At 37.1% G+C, this 21021-nt stretch overlaps 1 protein-coding gene and 1 long non-coding RNA gene across 3 annotated transcripts; one reads left to right on the top strand and one right to left on the bottom strand.

The window, feature by feature from the left end:
- The first annotated feature begins 903 nt into the window (after positions 1 to 903).
- LOC144423071 (uncharacterized) lies at positions 904 to 2012 on the top strand. Its single transcript, XR_013475568.1, has 2 exons — positions 904 to 1063; positions 1702 to 2012. It is a non-coding gene; the product is annotated as an uncharacterized LOC144423071 (long non-coding RNA).
- Positions 2013 to 13146: 11134 nt separating this feature from the next.
- Positions 13147 to 18943, bottom strand: LOC120344019 (uncharacterized). 2 transcript variants are annotated; one of them, XM_039413095.2, is made up of 7 exons: positions 18783 to 18943; positions 16742 to 16846; positions 15683 to 15786; positions 15242 to 15284; positions 14908 to 15159; positions 14604 to 14681; positions 13147 to 13345 (listed from the first exon to the last, which is right to left on the bottom strand). In XM_039413095.2, exons 1-7 carry the CDS (start codon positions 18839 to 18841, stop codon positions 13306 to 13308), a joined length of 681 nt encoding a protein of 226 aa, XP_039269029.1. In that variant the 5' UTR covers positions 18842 to 18943; the 3' UTR covers positions 13147 to 13305. The 2 variants fall into 2 exon arrangements, with proteins under 2 accessions (XP_039269029.1, XP_039269030.1); XM_039413096.2 differs by having other exon boundaries at positions 14604 to 14678.
- Positions 18944 to 21021: the final 2078 nt, after the last annotated feature.

Here is a 21021-nt window from a genome sequence, read left to right as displayed (position 1 = left end):
ATAATAACTGAAAAAAAACTATAGAAAGGCTACTCAACGCAAAAGCGAGCAGTAGTAGTACATCTGATATTCATCCGACCACTGGGGATCCACCTACAGCTGACTAATTTGATTGTTACGTCATGCAGAAGTCTGCGTTCATTGGCCCATGATACCGGAAAAGCAGAGAAAGTAGGACAGATGGTAACACACATTTATTGTACTAAAAACGTGCAACTTTTGGAAGTGGGAACAAGGCAATATTTGTTACTAAATTTCTAAGGAACATTTTAAAATCATTTTCAGGTAGTTACCTTATGTGCGCTACGAAACTGAAAGAAAAATGGCCTCGGCTCGCGGCCTACATCTGTGATAGTAGTATATCAATACTTTTATTTAATGCACAATAGTCATGTTCAAATCAAAAATGTTCATCATAAAATCTATGAAAACTTGATTTTTATTAGTTCTTATAGAGGACTGGCACGGGTCACGTGACTTTGTTGCTGGACGGCAATAAATCAAAAACGTCCATTTGGCTCCTGTCAGTTGCTGTTATTTCGTATTGTTCCGTTGGTTGTACGTATAGAATAGACCAGGGCTACTCAACTGGCGGACCGCGGTCCGAATCCGGATCTTCCGAGTATTGGATTTGGGCCGCACCTAATTATTTATTTTGGATCATTAGCCCCACTTTTTGAATTTCCTATCATAAAATGACTTTCATAGTTTTGAATATATACGAAAAGAACTATAACACCATAATAAACAATTTTAATTTGCTACTAATCATTAGTCGGTCGAGGAAGTGCTCGTTTAAGGATGCCGAAACATCATTTCTGGAAAGACCGGACCCAAATAATTTTGAAGTTTTGTTTGCGGACCTTTGATAAAAATAGTTGCGTAGCCCTGGTATACCAACGAAATGGATCTCAAGTTATATTCCACTGATTTCAAAAGATCCGGAACGTCGCGCAATGTGGATATCATCTATTGCCTATTGGCAGAACTGCTTGGTGTTGGTGTCAAGTCCAGAAGCCATCTCCCTTGTGTTTCACTGTTTGCGGACAGCACTTCGTTGATGGTGAGTGATGATGTGCCGTTATCAATTTCTTTAAATATTCACAAGCTCCCTCATTTCAATGGAAAGCAGATGACAAACTACTGTTATTCGTGGGCCTACTTGCAGTTGCAAACTTGACTTGTGTAAGACAGTAAGGAATTAATAATCAATTGCTATAAGGTATTGTTTCCCTAATTAGCAGGTAATCTATTACTAAGTGTGAAAGGTTGAATAAAGTTTAACACCATGGGGCCTGGAAAAAATAACCAGAATTCAATTGAATTCGCCATCTAGGAATACGCTCGCCACCGCATCTCTGATCACCCTGGTAGTTTCACAGGTTTCAATCCCATTCGGGGATAGTTATGTGCGAGAGGATTGCAGCTCTACTCCCACTGGGGTTTCGACTATTCCCCACCATCCAAGTCCATGCTTCTGAAAACAAATAACTAGTTCCCCCCCCCCCCCCGATAAATCTATCCTAATGGTGCTTGTACAACTGATCCAAAATGTCTTTTTATTGTCATTGGTAAAAAAGATATGCTACCCGGAATCAAATTAATTTACGACTAGTGGCTGTGGTCGGATATGGACATAAATTTCACACTCCTTGATCGTTAGATTTTATGAAAACTCTATCTGTATCCATTATCTTACAGATATGGGTGCGACCATGGAATAGATGGATGGCAAAGTATAAGTTGCAACAAGACCACAGTGGCACAAGACCTCAGCTTGCGAGACTTGATAATACATCCTCAGTATCCATTTATTGATGCTTATCGAAATGACTTGTGATTACTGTGGATAGGTGGAGATAAAGTGTCCATCGTGCTTTAACGAAAGCAACTTCAAGACGACCCTATCAAGAAAAAAAAATTGTTTCGGTGGGTCTGGTAGTGAAGGTTTCAGTCTAAAGTTGGACACCGATACTACAACCAGATACAGTTGCCAATGCAACTTAGCGAGGCGTAATTTGCAAATGGTATTCATGGTAACAAATGTATCACACACTTTACAGTTATTATAAATTATATTTTAAAATAAAGCACATCAAAAATGTATTTTTAAAAAACAATTGGTTTTATCTGCAGATACTAGGTTGATATTGAGATTGACCATTTCAATGCTAAATTTTTTTTAGTCAAAAGGCACACTTGGTTCGCAAAGATTTGTGAATGCGCACAGTACACCAATTTGTCTAATGTTTTGATTCCATAGGCAGGAGGTTGTGGATCGGTGCTGCTCAGGATGGGATATTTTTGCCTATAAATGCATATGACGTGTTTCACATGAATCCATCGTGCTCAGATTCGACTGTTTTCAAGGTCTGAAGGCTCCAACAGCTTAATTTTATCGGTACACAAGAGAATTTTCAGTGTGGCATGCATTGGTCAGTTGGAGTCACTGACCTCAAGATATCTATAAGCAAGGATAAGATAACCTGGAAGTAACATTCAATAATTTAGAGTAAAAAATGTTTCTGCCTCCACAGCCCTTTCAAATGGAAGATATGATGCCTCGGGGGTAATTTTTTTCAAATATTTTCCAGTATTATGGTTCTAGTGAAAAGGGGTGTAGGCGGCTTATTTTAAAGTGAGGTAGGTCTAGTCGAAAGACACATAAAATGTTTATGCTAACAACTGCAAAGTAATATTGCAACGCATACAAGTTAACAGAATTTGTTGAAATGGTCCTGCCTTTTGCCTTTCTTCAAAATCCCTCTTTTACCAACTATTCTCTTCCTCTCTGGAGATAGCAAAAATTCAAATATCGATGGGACATATAAGCAGCTGATAATGGGTTATCTTCCCTTTTTCTTGAAAATAAATTAAACACTAATCATCATTTGACAGTGCCAAGTTTGTGTATCAGATCAGTAATAAATTACCTGCTAACTAATAAAACAATCAGACAACACCTTCTGGCCATTAATGAAGATTTCTTTCAATTTAAAACGCAACTATGCCTACCATGTGAGTAGTTTTTGGGATAGAATGTATCTGTAGTTGGGGACAGATTGCAAGGTGCAACATGGTACGATTACCATTCTATGTCGGGATTAGTTAGCCAGTTATTTGTTTTAGAAGCATGGACTTGATGGTGGGGAATGTCGTAATCGACCAGCGGTCGTGTGAACCACCCTCAGTGGGAGGAGAGCTGCAATCCCCTCGCACATAACTATCCCCGCATTGGATTGAAACCTGTGAAACTCCCAGGGGGATCAGAGATGCGGTGGCGAGCGTATTCTTAGATGGAGAATTCAAACTTCAGTTATCTATTCAACTTTTTACACTTACTAATAGATTACCTGCTAACTAGGGAAACAATACCTTGTGGCAATTATTGATTAATACCTTACACGAGTCAAGTCTGCAAGTAGGCCTACCAATAACAGTAGTTTGTCATCTGCTTCCCATTGAAATGAGGGAGCTTATGAATATTTGAAAAAATTGATAACGGCACATTATGACTCACCATCAACGAAGAGCTGTCCGCAAACAGTGAAAGACAAGTGAGATGGCATCTGGACTTGACACCGAGCAGTCTTGCCAATAGATGATATCCACATTGCGCGACGTTCCGGATCTTTTGAAAACAGTGGAATATAACTGAAGATCCATTTCGTTGTTTATACTATACGTACAGCCAGCGGAACAATACGAAATAACCATTTTCAACAGCCAAACAAAACGGAAACGTATAATCCGACTTGCAACTGACAGGAGCCAAATGGACGTTTTTGTTTTATTGCCGTCCAGTAAACAAGGTCACGTGACCCGTGCAAGTCCTCTATATGCAACAATTGCTTTCAAATTTGGTCATTTTCGTGTAGTAAGTAGGCTACGCATGTTCCAGCGTTCGTTTGTTTTACATTTGATATTAATGGTATTTAGCCGGGGAGACACTGATAATGTTAATTATTCATGAAACTATCAATACAGTAGTAGGTTATATTTTACCAACACATTTAACAAATCATGAATATATATCTTATTTTCAACCAAGTCAAATCTGGCGTATTCCTCCTCAGTACGTGGGAAACCTGGTGTTGCATGATCTGAGGTGGAGGTCATTTAGCAGTGATACAATATAAGCTGAACGTTGCTCAACAATGCTTGACATGTCCAAGTTCCATTAAAAAAGGTTAGAAATGAACGACACGCATGGCCCCCAGCTGATCTATTGTGCGTGATGTCATAATTGGAATGACACGTGACATTACCGATGTCACATATAGAAAAGGCTTACCGTTACAATAATTACTATATTGTCATTTCCATTTCACATATAAGGTTTAAACAAGAACAGCAAGAATAAAATTAATAGATGTAGGTTACCTACTGATAATCGCCGTTATTTGAGTTATTTTAATACAGGCCTGCGGGCGACTCATATGGTCCCTGCGGGCGACTTGGTGCCCGCGGGCAACGGGTTGGTGATCCCTGATTATAGAGGATAACGCCTGGTGAGTCGTTTTAAGAGGCAATGAATCAAGTTCTCGTTATTATGTTTGAATAGAGTTTGCATAATCCCAATATTTTGAAGCGAGATTCAGTGAATCCGTAATCTTTATTTTAAAACTCTATATTTCGTGAAACGCTCGCGCTTGGAGCATAAGTGTATGCACTCCGAATTCTTTCTTCGTCTGCCATTGTTAGGTTTAGTACCATGTTCTTAATTTCAGCTGATTTCATGATCATCTCCTGTTTCAATGTTGTTTTGAACACAATAAATCCTATGCCTCCTTTTTCAAGTCACGGTCACGTGAAACGCAATTTGTTCACATGGTGTCGGAAATATTTCAATTCTACCACACACATTGCAGCCACAACAACAGTTGTGACCACAATGTATAGGCTATTTATCGATTCTACTCTGGCAAATTCTGAGTTTTCCAATTGACTGCAAATGGGACTTCTCGAATAATGACTCGCAATGCATGGTCGAACAAGCCTTTGTAGACAGACAAATAAATACTTTCTTGAGATGATTGCCATGTCGGAAGATTTTTGAATTTTAGTGACCTCGAATCTATTTCTGGCACTTCGATTGTGGAATAGTAAATTGTCCATACACATCAAATTTTTCATGTCTATCGTTCTGTTCATCATTTTCGTTGTAAAGACCAAGTTGAAAAAAAATGGCCGATAATCTAAATGCACGTGAGAATGTGATTAATTTTGTGTATTTGTTACATACATGTTATTAATGCTGAGGAATCGTAATGCTGAGAAATCGGTTGTCACATAATTACTTCAATTCTTGGAGAAATATTTTCCATCGGTCTGCACGCATTTGATTTTGTTAATAAAGGCATCTGAAATCTGAAAACGCGTTCATCACAGAAATGTGTTTCACAATGTCTTCTTGACTGATAAAATATTTCATGAACAGCTTTGCCAATAACAACAGCGTTGCCTTCACAAACAAAGGGACAATTTTCCCAGTAGGCTTGCAGCAAGTCCCCCTGTCGTATAAGAAAGCAAGCTGGGTGAAACGATTTATCGCAATTATCATAACCAAACATAAACTCGCCATTGTAGCCCGTCCTGTGGAATGCAGTGGAACAAGTTGATGAGGTCGGACTGATAGCGAATCAATCAAGTTCAATAATGGTTTGGATGTTTTAAGGATGTACTTTTTGTCATGTTTTTTGGACAATTCGTCTGTTCGGATTAAATTACATTGCCGGGTTGTTGTAATTTGTCAGTAGTCTTTTTCCATTGAGAATTTCCAAAATTGTATTTTCACGTTGACTGAAAAACTTATCCAGTTTTGTACGCCTCTCCGAATATGATCTCCGTATCCCAGTGTTTTTCAACCGGGGTGCCGCGGCACACCGGTGTGCCGTTAAATATTGTCAGGGGTGCCGTGGGAAATTCTCCAAGTTGTATGTCTATGCGGTGTAGCGTCCGGCAGAGTAATCGTGTGGTACTGTTCTATATCAGACCGTGGCAGCATCTGGTGGCGATTTTTTTTGTCTTTGTTTTTATTTGTTTACTATTTAAGATGTCCAATTCAACATCTTTCTCCAATGTTAAAAATCTTATATTTACAATATAACACTTATATTGTGAATATTAGGTATTTTCGCCATATTTTCAGCTGGTGGTGTGCCGCGGGATTTTCTCACTGAAAAAAGTGTGCCTTGGCTCGAAAAAGGTTGAAAAACACTGCCGTATCCATACAATCAGGTTCAATAATGGTTTGGTTGTTGGATGTTTTTAGGGATGTAGGCTACTTTTTGTGATGTTTTTGCACAATTCGCCTGTTCGGATTGAATAACATTGCCGGGTTGTTGTAATTTGTCAGTAGTCTTTTTCCATCGAAAATTTCTAAAATTGCATTTCCACGTTGACTGAAAAACTCTTCCCGTTTTGTACGCCTCTCCGAATATGATCTACGTATCCATAAAATCAGGTTCAATAATGGTTTGGTTGTTGGATGTTTTTAAGGATGTACTTTTTGTGATGTTTTTTGGACAATCCGCCTGTTCGGGTTGAATTACATTGCCGGGTTGTTGTAAATTGTCAGTAGTCTTTTTTCCATTCAGAATTTCAAAAATTGCATTTTCACGTTGACTGAAAAACATATCCAGTTTTGTACGCCTCTCTGAATATGATCTTCGTATTCATACTTTGTGAGTTTTGATTCGAGCCTTTCCAGTTCCTTTTCAATCATCTAACTAGCGATTGACCTGTATATTTTCATTATTTCGATGCAGGCGTTTTATCAAAATGAAAGAAATGCGTCTTAAAATAAATCGTATCTATTATTTTATATGATGAAGAAAAATCTTTGATAATTATTATGTTTTCTGAGATAGATCTATAGAATTTAGTCAATAACCCGCAGATCGAACAAAAGACACAAATATTAATTGAGTAAATACTCATTGAGTAAAATATTCAATTAACGGAATTGATAGGAGGTCGGAAGAACCATACGCTCACTAAATCAAAACAACTCTCATGACATGAATATTGTTGACGGTTTACACTTTATATTATACCAATTATAAATCATGATAATTTGTTGTAACCAATAATCATGCATTTAGAATAATGAGATACATGTTAGACAAAATTTAAAAAAAAACTAGTTGCAAGAAAAAACATTTAATATTATACCACACAAATAAGAACGTATAAATTGAAAAGTTATGAAACAGTACTTTTCAGACAGGTCAAAAACAAACATTGCAATTAGTTTTGTTATGTTCTCAATCATCCATGGTAGATGTCGTGATATCAAGCATGGCATGGGTGGTACTACAGCCTCCACGGAAACCAAATTGAGTCGGTCTGGAAATTTCAACTATATAGTCTTTGTTGAAAAATTACTGATTCTGTTTTTCGTAACGTAGTATTCATTCACGGTTTTACCAATATATATATAGTGGCATTGAAAGAGGGATTCGAAAAAAAGTGAAAATTGCAGTTCCATAAATGACTTAATCTCATTATCAAAATTACTATTACATTATAAATTGAAGTTGTAACAGTAATACATGCAAATTTGGTAGGATTACACCGTAAGACGCTTACTGGCCTCCAAAAATGGCCACTATAATAATTCCTATATTACAAATGCAGTGGCGACGCGTCAATAGGGCCAACCAGGGCAATGCCCCGGTTGTTTTTTCGGTATAATAAAAAATATTCGAAAAATACCTCAATATCGGTTGCACAGACTGTCTACACTAGTCATATTCCCCCGACATGGTTCATTTTTCGCTCGCAAAGCCTCGCCGAACGTCGACGGGGCGACGCCGATTTTGCCCCGGTTGCTCATTGTATATCGTATATTCTCTTTTTTATCTTCCACTCGCCGCGTTTGTCTCGTTTGTTTTCTGTTTCTTTTACTAAATCATCGGGGCTAGCCCCGAAATTATGACGACACAATGCCGACGTTTCTTACAACAACGTGTTGACATATTCACGCATTCCTTCTCGTTCGTTGATTGCTTGAAGAGTTGATAGTTTGTTTCGCTATTTGAATCAGTTAGAGACCTTTAGTCCATTCGCTTTCGATTTTCCACATTCCTTTTGAGCTCCCCACTTCTTTCCGGCTTCGCATTTCTTAGCCTTAGACCTCATAATGAATAAGGTTGATGCACTACTTCGCACTCCGTTTTCGCAGCTGCCGCTGGAACAAAAATTAGAGGTACAACGTCTTGGGCCTTATCAACCAAAAAATTGTTCACTGGAACAATCCCATGACGGAGGAAAGCGTCGGCGTACATTCTGCGCAGAAACTTGGTATAAAAAACACGAATGGTTGTGTTACAGCGAGGACAAAAATGCACTTTTTTGTTTTTATTGCCTACTTTTTGCTACCGCCCGTGACTCACGTTGGTGTAAATTTGGTTTTAGAGATCTTAAACATCTTTCCGAGCGTGCCAGGGATCATCAATCTTCTATGGAGCATCTGGACAATGCAGTAAAATACCGAACATTCGGAAATGTTAATATTGCAGCACAGTTGGATGAAGGACGCGCGGTTTCTATTCGTCGGCACAACCAAAACGTCGAGAAAAACCGCCATGTTCTCGGTCGATTGATAGATGTTTTGAAGTTCATTGGTTGTCACGAGCTGTCCCTCCGTGGGCACGATGAACGGGCTGGCTCTTCTAATTGAGGGGTATTTTTGGATATGGTGGAATACACCGCATCCCGAGATACAGTATTGAGAGATCATCTTGATGCCGCAACTGTTTAGAAAGGGACATCTAAGGATATTCAAAATGATTTGCTCGACTCAATGTATAAAATTTATTTACAACATTTGGCTCTGGAAATTGAGAATTGCCAGTTCCTTTCGATTCAGTCTGACGAGACAACTGACATCACGTGCGTTTCCCAACTGGCTGTGATTTTTCGGTTTGTGAAAGATGGTAAACCTACCGAGAGATTTCACAGCTTTGTACCAATCATTGATCGCACGGCTTGCGGGATATCGGCTGTACTGAAAGAAGTGTTACAGCCTTACAACGCGAAGTCAAAATTGATAGCTCAAACTTATGACGGCGCGGCAGTCATGAGTGGGTCGAAACATGGTGTTCAAGTTTATATAAAAGAAGATTTTCCTCATGCGCATTTTTTACATTGTTATGCACACCAATTTAACCTCGTTATTAAAAATATATATGTGTCTTGATACCCCTCTCGTTCGTATATTTTTTGCAAATGTTTCGGGGTTTTCTTCATTTTTTTCCGTTTCGTCGAAGCGCTCTAACCGCCAGTTATGTAGCCGCCGTCTCCCAGCTTGTGCACCAACACGTTGGAACATCCAATCACGCAGGGTGGTGATTGGTGGTGCAGGGCGTGTCCGAAATTAGGTCTGAGCTCATTGAGTGTTTCAATGGCATTCAGAGCTCTCCGGTTTGGGACGAACGCTCTGTGAGGGAGGCGGCAGGTCTAAAGCGTCTGCTAGAAGATGGTGAGTTTTCATTTTTTCTCCACAATATTCTATCACGTGGATGTATTATACGGCGCATTGCAGTCAAGGCTAATGGATGGAGCGTCTGTGCAGTCGTGTATTTCAGACTTCTGCGATGCTGTATCTCGTATCCGGGAAACAATAAAATACGACGACACATGGAGTGCTTCTTTACGCCGCGGGCAAACAACGCAGCGTTTGATTTTGTCTGCAAAGAAATGCTGTGACATTCTGGTGAATCAAATAGGCGATCGTCTGCGCACTGAACACCTTGCCGCGTTCTCTTTGATGAACCCCAAAAATTTTTCAAAATTTGCACGTCAATTTCCCATCCATTTGTTGGCTACTGTCTCCAAATTTTACCCCATGATAAACGTGGGTAAATTGGAAAATGAATTGCGATGTATATACACCAATCAAACTTTTTTGAACATCACATCAACTTGCGCGCTCTATGGGTTCCTCATAGATAACACTCTAGTAACTACCTTTGCGGCGTCTGCAAAATTTCTGGACATCATTTTGACGACGCCTATTTCTTCCGCCGACGCAGAGCGAACATTCAGCACGCTGAAGCGTATTAAAACGTATCTCAGAAACACAATGAAGCAAGATAGATTAAATTCCTTGGCTGTTTTATCCATTCACAGAGACGTTATTTCTGGGATGCATGACTTTAATCAGCGCGTTATTGAGCATTTTGCTTCCAAGAAACCGCGGCGTGTTGCATATATGTTCAAGCAGTAGAAGTCTAGCAGCATATATATCTATGAGTGAGCGACGCATGTCCTTATCTTTGCATTAGCTTTCCTTTCTTTATAGTAACGTTTTAAACCTTATTTTAGGTTTTGTCTGCTTTCCCGAAGTTTCTGTTAATATGTCATTGTATTTATCTGGGTATTGCCTTTCCTTTTGAAAGAGGTTTCAAAATAAACTATGTCTAATTTGTCTATATTTATTAATCCCTTGACTTGGACCGGTTTTAAAGACACTTTCTTATCGTTAAAAATTGTCGCTTTTGCCGATTGGTTGTTACCGATGGAATGGTTTTTATACTCATAAAATGATGGGAGAACTTGCAGCGCTCATCCTGTCCCCGTAGATGGGGGTGACTTGGTCCCGCAGTAGCTTGCCCCGGTTGTCAAAATGACCACGCGCCGCCACTGTACAAATGAATAAAAACCTGAATACATACCAAGAATTGGTGGCTGGGATATAAAATCTTCAAGAAATGGACAGATTTTTCCTCAAAATGAAGGTGGCGGATGTGGATACTTGAAATTGTCAAAATGTCTCGAAAGGCTGTAGTTCCGAGGCAGCACTTATCGACTTCGTCAGATGCATTAATGATTATGAGGTCACAAATCAAAAGTGACTATGAGACAGGTCTTGGGCCAATTTAGCGTAAATAATAATAAATTATTATCGATGTTGTCCATGTAGCTGAGTTGTTGATGTGTTGTGTGGGAAGGCATCGTTTATCTCCGCATCTGTTTGACCAATCAATAAATGAAAGTCAGTAGAAGACTAATACTATCATATTTCGAAAGAGTATCGTGAGGCCTGATAGTTCGCCCACTCCCCATCTATTGATTTTTCTTCAACGGGGGAGAGAGATTCAAGCAGGGATTCCCATGTTCAAGTCAATGAGCAGAAACGGACTTGATGTGCCAAGATATGATCCTCGCTGTCCAGTGAAAAAAATGTATTCCACGCTATTTTGCTCTTTTCACTTTTTCGACTGAATTTTTGTTTTCTCTTTTTACTTAAAAAAGTTTTTGCCCGATTTCCTCATCTGATTGGAAAGACATCCACTATTCTGAGACCGGAAAGAAGAAAACCAAATTCATTATAATAAAAGTATTTTGCTAGTAAACTGATGAAGCTTTCGCACAATTTCTTTATTGGATTGGAAAGATGTTTGAACTATTAATCCATGGCAAAAATGGATTATTCGAGCCCCAAAGGCGGGGCTATAGATAGCATTTTCGCCAATTTGAGTTAAAATTACGAAACAAAATGCAATCCCTATGTTAGCAGCAAATATCACCTCAGGCACCAGGAAAGATAATCGTTACGAGAAAGAATTGATCTAAGAGTGTATACCTTGTATTCTGTATATCTTGTCGGATACGCAATAAAACTCACAAGGTGTTTCAATCGACTATTCTGTACTGCTGGTGGTTATTGTCAGGTTGACAATTCTAGCAAAGTTTACGTTGATTCGTTATATCGAAAGTATTTCGTTAGAATACTGAGTTTTTTCTAATTTATTTATTAGATAAATGTTTGAATTATTCAGTTGTGCTTATTTTTTGAGTCCCAAAGGCGGGCCTCACCGGGTCAAACTTTGGGTTAATTACGACTTTTTTTCGATTTTTGTAAGATTAGAAGTAATTCGTTAAAATATTGATTTCAGTTTTTGCCAAATTTCTCCACTATATTGGATCAATGTCGAACTTTGGGTAAATTTTGACGTTTTTTTTGAGAAATTTACGTTAATTCGTTATACATAAGAGTATTTCGTTAGGAAACTGATGGAATTTTCACACAATTTTGTTATTCGATTGGGAAGATGTTTGAACTATTCATCCGTGCTCAAAATTATTTTTGAAACATAACTTCGTTAGGTAACTGACGAGGTTTTTGCCCGATTTCTCTATTTGATTGGATAGATGTTTTAACTTTTCCCCCACGACTAAAAATAATTTTTCAAGCCCCAGAATTTTTGCACAATTTCTTTATTTGAAAAGATAGGCTAAATCTTTGAAATATTCATTCATTTTTAAAATAATTTATGAGCCCCAGTTGGGTCAATTTTCAAGTTCTTTTTTCAAATTCTCGTGAAATCTGCGTTAATTCCTCATAATAGAAGTATTTCACTGGAAAACGTATTACGTTTCTGCACAATTTCTTTATTTGATTAGATAGAACTTTGAACTATTCATCCATTCCTAAAATATTTTTGGGCTGCCGAATCTTGTTCAATTTTGGGTTCACTTTTTCGAATTTTTGTGAAACTGTCAATTAATTTCATCCTATAAATATCAGTCAGATACTGATATTGTTGTCGTTCATTTTCTATAAATATTCTCGAATATGCACATTTGAAGAATTTTAGGTCCCGAAGCAAAGCTTTGAATTTCTTTTTTTGTCACTCAATTAATTCAGTGCTTTGTGTGGCCATAGATGCTACGCCTCTGTCGTGAGCGTCTTTACAAAGAGGCAATCCGCATTGTTGAGACACTATTTTTTGAAACCGTGTATTTTGCAGTGAGATTTCGCTAATATGTTTGTGGTTGCTAAGGATTTAACATCAGAGCTCCCTCATAATACTTATAGCTTTACCTCATATCGATACGTCATAACGATGTGACAGATAAAAGTTACTTTTCATCTGCACAGTTAAGAGTTTTTGTTGATCAAAGTTGGTGGATGGGAATGTACTTCATTTTGCTACCAGTGTGGACCTTTGATTTGTCAACACTACACACTGTTCTAACCAAACATAGAATGGTGTGAGAAGCAGATACCCCCATGCCTGATCCAGACCGAAAGTATATCAGCAAAGGTATATCACTCACCATAAAATTAACATGTCTTCCAATGTCTAACAATGGCTAAAATTTGGCTAGATTCCGCCTATAATCATAAGAGAGTTACAACACCAAGTTTACTTCCAGCAGTAAAATCAAAAATGAAAATAAAAAGAACTGGAAAAGTCTTGCAGTACAGTTTTATACAGTATATGTACATTGATATCTTCCAGAGTTTACACAATACTTGTTAATAACAGTAGTGTTGCAAACTTGCAATTCTCAACTGCGGTCTGATCCGTTCATAGAACCGGAGTATGATCTGGAACAAAATTATACAAGAGGTGAAATAGCAGATATTAACATATGCAAATAGAACTATGTCATCTAGGGCTGTCCAAGCGAACCAAATATTCGAAATCGAATCGAATCGCAAATTATTCGAATCGTTTTTCGGCTAATTTTCGAATCGCTAAAATTAGGTACCGGTACATAAAGCGGAAACCACCTTTACGGGATGTTTTTCATCGGGCAAGCGGCGGCGCTCCGAGCTCAGACCACTCTCGCTCCCGGCTTGCTTAATTGGTTTCCCGATATTTCTCTCGCCTTCATTTTGTGATAAACATGTCATTACTAATGCCCGCCCGGTGGCACGTGATTAGCCATTTCATGCGTGGTCATCATAACAAGGTATAGTCGATCGTGACGTTTTTGAGAGAGAAAAAGGAGACAATTTAGAAAACGATAGTTCTATAAATAGAATCGATTTGAAGCTGTTGAGTTAGTTATCATAGGAACATGGTACAGGCAACTCAAAGCTGAAACAGGTGTTTTGGGATCCTTATGATGGCAATACCTTCTTTAAATGGAATTTGTAATTTCTCATGATGGCATTACTGTATTATCCATCTATATACCAAGACAAATAATTGCACTCTTGCATTTTGATGGCTGTTGTACACTAACAATATTATAGTCCTCAAATAATATTGTCATCAAACTAGCTTGGAATTTTTGAATGCAATTTTGAACTTGAGCAACAGTTTTATCTATATTGATGACTGTTATTATTTTGCTGAAATTTACACAAAATAACATAAAGACTAGTGAATAGGATTAAAATAGCATCTACAGGCTTTATATGTCCTACTAAAACTGAATCCATCAAAATTGAGATTGCAATTTTTGAATAGTGCAATTTTTACTCTTAACACTCAACAGTTTGAGACCCAAATTTTGGAGTTCTCCAATTTTTTTGACCAGTTCATACAAGCGTGTGATCTCCTTTGATTTAACTGCACATACGTTACCACAACACCGAAGGGCAGGCGTTTATTGTATAATAGAGACAGATTTACTATTGCGCAATAATATTCGATTATTCGGTTCGATTCGGCGAAAATATTCGATTCGATTCGAATCCAAAAATTATTCGATTTTGGACAGCCCTAATGTCATCACCATTTTAAAATTTAACCTCGAGATGTAAGGACTGAGGAAACTGAGAAAAATTATACTAGGCTTAGCAAAAATTAACTTTGAAAGCAGCAAATAAACTTGAAATCAAGGAAATAGAGTACCTTGAACGATCTCTTCTGGGAGATGCACTTCTCTTCGGGGATTCTGCACCTCTTTCAGGAGTTATAGAAGGTGATCTACTAAAAAAAAGAATTAAAAATTTGAGGTTTATTTGGATTTGAAGGATTGTGCATGTTAAAATAAAAAGTTTCTCAAAAATATTGAGTTATGAAAGGAATGTTATGAGAAATTCAATATAGTGCTCAATAAACTAAATAGCAATATTCAATATTAAAGATTTATTAAAGGAATATTAATCTTTCATCAATGTTTAGGATGGGCCTGAAATTGAAGACATAAAGCCACCTGCGTCTCTCCTCTGATCTACTTCGAGATCGTCGTCGAACAGGTGATGAACGAGAATTTCTTCTATCATTGCGCTCAAATGAATCACTTCTTCGCGGTGGTCTTTCGTGTGAACGACTGCGTGATCTTGAACGCCCATGATTTCTTCTCTGTGGTGGTGAACGACGACGTTCATATGATCTACTTCTTGAACGGCTGTGACTTCTTCGTCCTCTCCTTGGGCTGCGACTGTATGAACGCCGTCGACTGTGCCTTCAGAAAAAATAATGAGATCATAAGGGTTTTGCGGAGTCTGAGGCATGATAGATCATGTAATATTTCTAGTTCGACTTGCCTTGGTGGCGATCTCCTTCCTTTCCCTCTCATTTGCACTGGTGCTGAAAAACAAGGTGGAAGAATTTAAATACCATACAAAGCAGAAAGCATGATAAGTCTCGTCACAGATCAATATTTACAAAAAAGTATTAAGCGATAAAATAAAAATTGTCTGCTTCACAACTGCATAAAACAGACATTTTGACATTCAAACAAACTTTGATCAGCTGCTCAATATGAGGCTTAGATAATTCATTTGCTCATATACCATCGTAGGGGCTATTTAAGAGTACAGTGATACCAACTCGATAATCAAACAATTCGGAAGATGACAAAAAATTTATGTCAAAAACGCTGCGGTACTCAAATGAAAATTCAGTGCTTTAACACTCGAGCACACCACCGAGTGAGATGAAGATAATTTTTATATTCATAAATATTTTACAAAAATAATACAAACTTTTCCGGTCCCCGGCAGCAAATTGTACCTCAATGCTTCGACCACCCACCCACTTGCGATCCATTCCATACAGAGCATCTTCTGCATCTCGAACATCCTCAAATGTGAAGGAAGCAATATACTGTTAAGGGCATGCTCAAAAAGTTTTTCCAAAGATTTAAACCCCCTCTGTTTTATTGATTTTATATTCGTTTTAAAGAAACTCTCAAAATGCTTAGAATTGAAAAATGATGTAAAACAAACCAAATATTTTCGAATTGGTATTGGAAATAGGGATGATTGATAATTCCTGTCTGCAATAATGAATCCAAACATATCATAATCATCTAAGAAAATTATTTTTGGTGAATGACGCACCACATGAATTATTTTTACAATGAGCAAATTAATTCTTCAAAATCGTGATGTCTATAAAGATGTTTCGATTTTTCTATAAGACCAGAATTATAGAAAATACAAATTTAATATTAAATATTGGGCATCTTAGTTGGGGAACCTACAGCCCTACTATTTAGATTTTGAGCTAATTTATCCAGGCTTAAATTCTCACAACTCTTCAGATATTTTTTAGTCCCTTATCTAATATTAAAAAGATATATTTCCTCTTCGCTATATCTTTACCCTTTCCTTTTTGTGAAAATCCCCGAACCACCTTTTCTTGAAACAAAAAATTTCATTCTAATTGATTGAAACAAATTAAATTTGACAGACATGCAAAAACGACAACATCACCGAAAAACCAAATCAATATCTAACGATGATGATATCTCACCAAAACACCAAACTTTACTTTAAAGAACTTTTCAAATTTAGTCCATGAAACTTTTTATTCTTTATCCGACTTTAAACCTTTAATCTTTTCCCAACTTTAAACTTTTTACTTTAAATCTCTTTTCAGGCGCAAAGCTATGAATTTTGTACTATCTTTCTTTTGACTTTGCTTTGTCTTTTAAAGATCCAAAGTCTTTTTGTCTTTTCTCTTTACCACGAAGTGGTCTTTAAACCTTTAATAGTAAAAATCAAGTCAAAATCTAATATAAAAATATTTCAAAAGGATATTGTATATAAGCAAAACCACGGGGTTCCCGAGTGTAATAATCAAGAGGGACATAAACATCGCTTATTGGACCAAATCTGGAAAACTCGCGGCGGAGATCTTCTGGTCTGAAAAAAATATCAAATTAATGGCAAGTATTCTACCTTTATTAATAAAAGCATTTCCAAATGCGAATTTATATAAAAACTAAAACTTATAACGATTACAGCTGTATAAAGTAAGTAAGGAATCACACGAAAGTAACAATAAAAATATAGAAAAGGGACTCGTGTGAATAACTGGGATTGTTTCTGTGTAATGACTTACTACAACTGGTTCAAGTCTTCCAGAGTATCGATCAATAAAGCATTGAGGTGAGAATTGATATGTGGATAGAACCCAGAACATGCCAAGAGAGCAAAATAATATGTTCAGAAATGGTGAGTTACGGCACTGGCTGGCGAAACCAAGTCTGAAAATTCTGTTACACAACTTACAGGTCATACCTGAGGGCATCAAATCAGTCAATTAAAAATTGTTCAATGAAAGAATATACTATAAACCGCCTTCTAAAATTTAGTGAAGTGAAGGTATTGAAATATGATAAATAAAAATAGCTATTTATAAAACAGTTGATAATACCTATTTGTATAGCAACAATAAACCGCTACATCATTCAGAAAAGGAAAACCTTTTAAGAACATGTGACTTATTTATGGTGATGAAAGCAATAAAAGTTGTAGTTGCATGCCAGGGGATTACCGAATAACATAGTCATAATCTTGTCTTCATATCACCAATAATTAGAAAGTTACCTAGTTTATTGATCAAAAAATGAGATTAATTTTTGTTGTTTCGTTGTCAAAAAATGTGGTGAATGCGGTGTCTGAGTTCATACTTTTAAATTTTCAAAGAAAGCTAGAGTGAAATTTTGCTATGATGATAAAGTATATGAAATTGACTATGAAGATTTAACGCCTGGAGTTCCAAATGAGGAGAACGTAGAAACTCATGAAAGATTTGAATTTGGAAATCCTGTTAACTATAGCGATCCAGATATCGTTGAGCACAATGCAGTGAGTAGCTTTGGTTTGAGTGAAGAAGAACGAAACAGCCATTTAGGTATCACCTAAAAACCACCAAGTGTTGAGATTCAGGATATGAGGAAGAGAAGGAAGTTAGGGGATGTGCTAAGTGCTTTCTTAGAATGCAGCACAGACAGTGATTGTGAATTCACTGAGATAAATGCTCATCTTTTCATATGTCATATTTCATTAATGAAGACAACATATCGACCAAATCATTCTTTACATGACAAGGAAACATTTCAAATTCAAAGTTTTATTGTCCAAGTAGGCGCCGACTTCCAATGAATGATTGTCTTTCATTTACTGAAAATCAATTCCCAGCTCTCATTTGGGGAACCCCCTCCCTCTACTCAAAAACAAAAAATGTAACTTTCTCTCTAGATATCCTGGCTTAAAATTATATTATTTATCGATTTGACAGTGGCACATTCTCAAATCACCGGTACAGAAAATTTTGAAAGTCTCCCAACCACCATGTTGTTTGTGTTAGTATTACTTTTCATAGTTTTTTTTTTTGGTATTAGGTATTTGTGTTCTGAGTTTTTAAGAAAAAAATAAGTGCCTTTTGATGACAAATTTGTAATTTACAAAAAAAATTGTATTTACGGTTTCTTTCGTTAGCATATTTACCGTAATTTTTTTTGCAATAACATGATACAAGAAATTCAGAAAATAAGGGAAAAAATTAGATCACAAAGGTGTTTTATCTGAGAAATAAAGGTTTTAAAAATTGATTTTTATCAAATTTTTTCAAAAAAATAAATTGGTTGGTGAAAAAAAAGTCAAATATTTTATAGAAATTCTAAGCATGACTGTATTCATGAAGTAACTGACGATTAATTGATACCATTCAACTATGAGAAATTTAAAATCAAACTACCGGTACATGACATCAGGTTCCAAAACTATCTGATTAAAAGGCAGAAAGGGCCTTCCGGAAGGCCCTTTGTCGAATTATCAATAATATTGAACTTACCGAACACTTTCACCAACATTCCTAACAAAGAGAGATAAATTAGGATGTCCTCTTGACATTATTGTTGCAGTCAGTTGTTTATCATAGGAGTACCAGTAAATTATAGAGTATTATCTGAGTACAACACAGTGCAATATCTTAATAACTGAAATACAAAAAATGTTTGTCTTAAAACCTGCAAATACTGCCCTCAAGTAATAAAAAAAAATGGGTTTCGAGTTCATTAGTCAGTGTCAGTGATAGCAAAAAGAGTATCCAGTTAAATCTAGATAGATGCCATCTAGGCTATACCATTTGGGTTCCATTTTTGATAGTTGCAATAAGGAATCCCTGCCATTAGCCATTACTATCCAAATTCCAAGAATTTCCCTCCATTCGGCTCAATAAAACAAACACTCCATGTGTCTCACAAACGAGGGGCGTCTGCCACCACTCCAGATGCTTCATATCGCGCCATGCTTGTCTCAACAATAATCTGAATTAATCGCGGCTGTCACATGACCAAACTTGCCGTTTTTTGCTAAAAACTCTCGCATGCCACAGTAAAAAATTTTTTCCTTCGGTGAATCGGATATTTTTTCACAAGGAATTCAATGATGACGTTATTATATTGCGCTTTTTTGTAGTATTTTGCGCAACTTCATTATACTGTATTATTACCGATATTGAGGGACATCAATGTCCAGACGTCTCCCAAAAGAGGGGTGTCTGATCATCAGTAAAATAGGTTTCTCTGAAACGAGACAATGTCACCCGATCTATACAGTGTGCCGTACTGTTATGCTGTTATCACACCATAATACATGTGATTGTATTTCGGGTTATGCATTTAACAGCATAATCAATAATGGTGTCATAAATATGGGTAAAATACCCGTTTGTGACTGATGGAGACGTGTCATATTTCGCAAGTGCCTGATTTCGGTGACAGTTGCCATATTTTTTCGCAATTATTTTCTTAAATTATTTTCGTCAGAACTTACTATTCTTTGCTTTCTAACACAAATTCATTGTTCCACAACAATTTGAGCGTTTTTAATAATGCAATGAGCAATACCATTTGACATATGGTCAACCATCGTACTTTCTGGATTTATGTGAAATTGAATATGAATGATAAAATCTGGTAACCTCAAGCACAAAATCCTAAAACCAGGCACTTGTGAAATTTCAGGCACTTTGTAAAAACATATTTCCCGATGGTTTTACTTACTTTGAAGCAGAAAACTAAAATATACACTTTTTTGTATGATTGAAATGAACAAAAACGATTTCAGGCACTTGCGAAATATGGCACGTCTCCATCCAGCCATCAGTCACAAACGGTAGGTATTGTATTTTACCAAAATGTTGTGAATTCAATCATACAAAGTGTGTATATTTAATTTGCTTTAAAGTAATCAGATACATTGTAAAATAGGTTTTCATCAAGTGCCTGTCTAATTGAGCATCTAATTATTTTGTCAAGTAAATTAAAAACACCAATGACGTACGGTAAAAATAAAAATTATCAAAGTGCCTGAATTCGCAAGTGCCTGGTTTTAGGCAGAACCCACGTTACGGTAAAAATAAAAAATATCAAAGTGCCTGAAATAGTGCCTGGTTTTAAGCAGACCCCACGTTACCAATCACGAATCATGCTGCTGTGCTGTCATGAGACAGTGAGTTTGCACGGTACCGGTACGGTATCGTATGATCTAATTCTACACATACTGACATACGGTAGACTACGATACTGATACCTGGATATTGTTACAGTAAATGAAACTATTTTTCTATCATAATTTTTGAAATAAAGGGGGGTACCGGTACCGTATGCTTCCGATTTTGGATTTTGTAACGAAAAACCGAAATAAACTTACTAAACGTTATCTAACTTACCGGTAGGTACTAACGTTAAAAAGACAGTAAACACTAAAACGGCTGAACGGTAGGCTATCGCCTACCGGTAATTTTACATTGACACCAATTGGCGCGGCGGTGTGGCTCAACGCTATAGTGGTGGTAGCATAAAAGTCATATTGGGGATGGCAGAATAGGGATGGCAAAATACGGTCGAAAGGTGGCAGATTAGGGATGGCAAAATAGGGTCGAAAAGTCATATTGGGGATGGCGAAATGCGGTCGAAGCGTGGCAGATTAGGGATGGCGAAATGCGGTCGAATGGTGGCAGATTAGGGATGGCAAAATGCGGTCGAAGCGTGGTGGCAGATTAGGGATGGCAAAATGCGGTCGAAGCG

Source organism: Styela clava, chromosome 5, assembly GCF_964204865.1.
Source record: "Styela clava chromosome 5, kaStyClav1.hap1.2, whole genome shotgun sequence".
NCBI classification, from domain to species: domain Eukaryota; kingdom Metazoa; phylum Chordata; class Ascidiacea; order Stolidobranchia; family Styelidae; genus Styela; species Styela clava.
The sequence above is the reverse complement of the archived record's forward strand: the minus strand, read 5'-3'. Positions and strand labels throughout refer to the sequence as shown.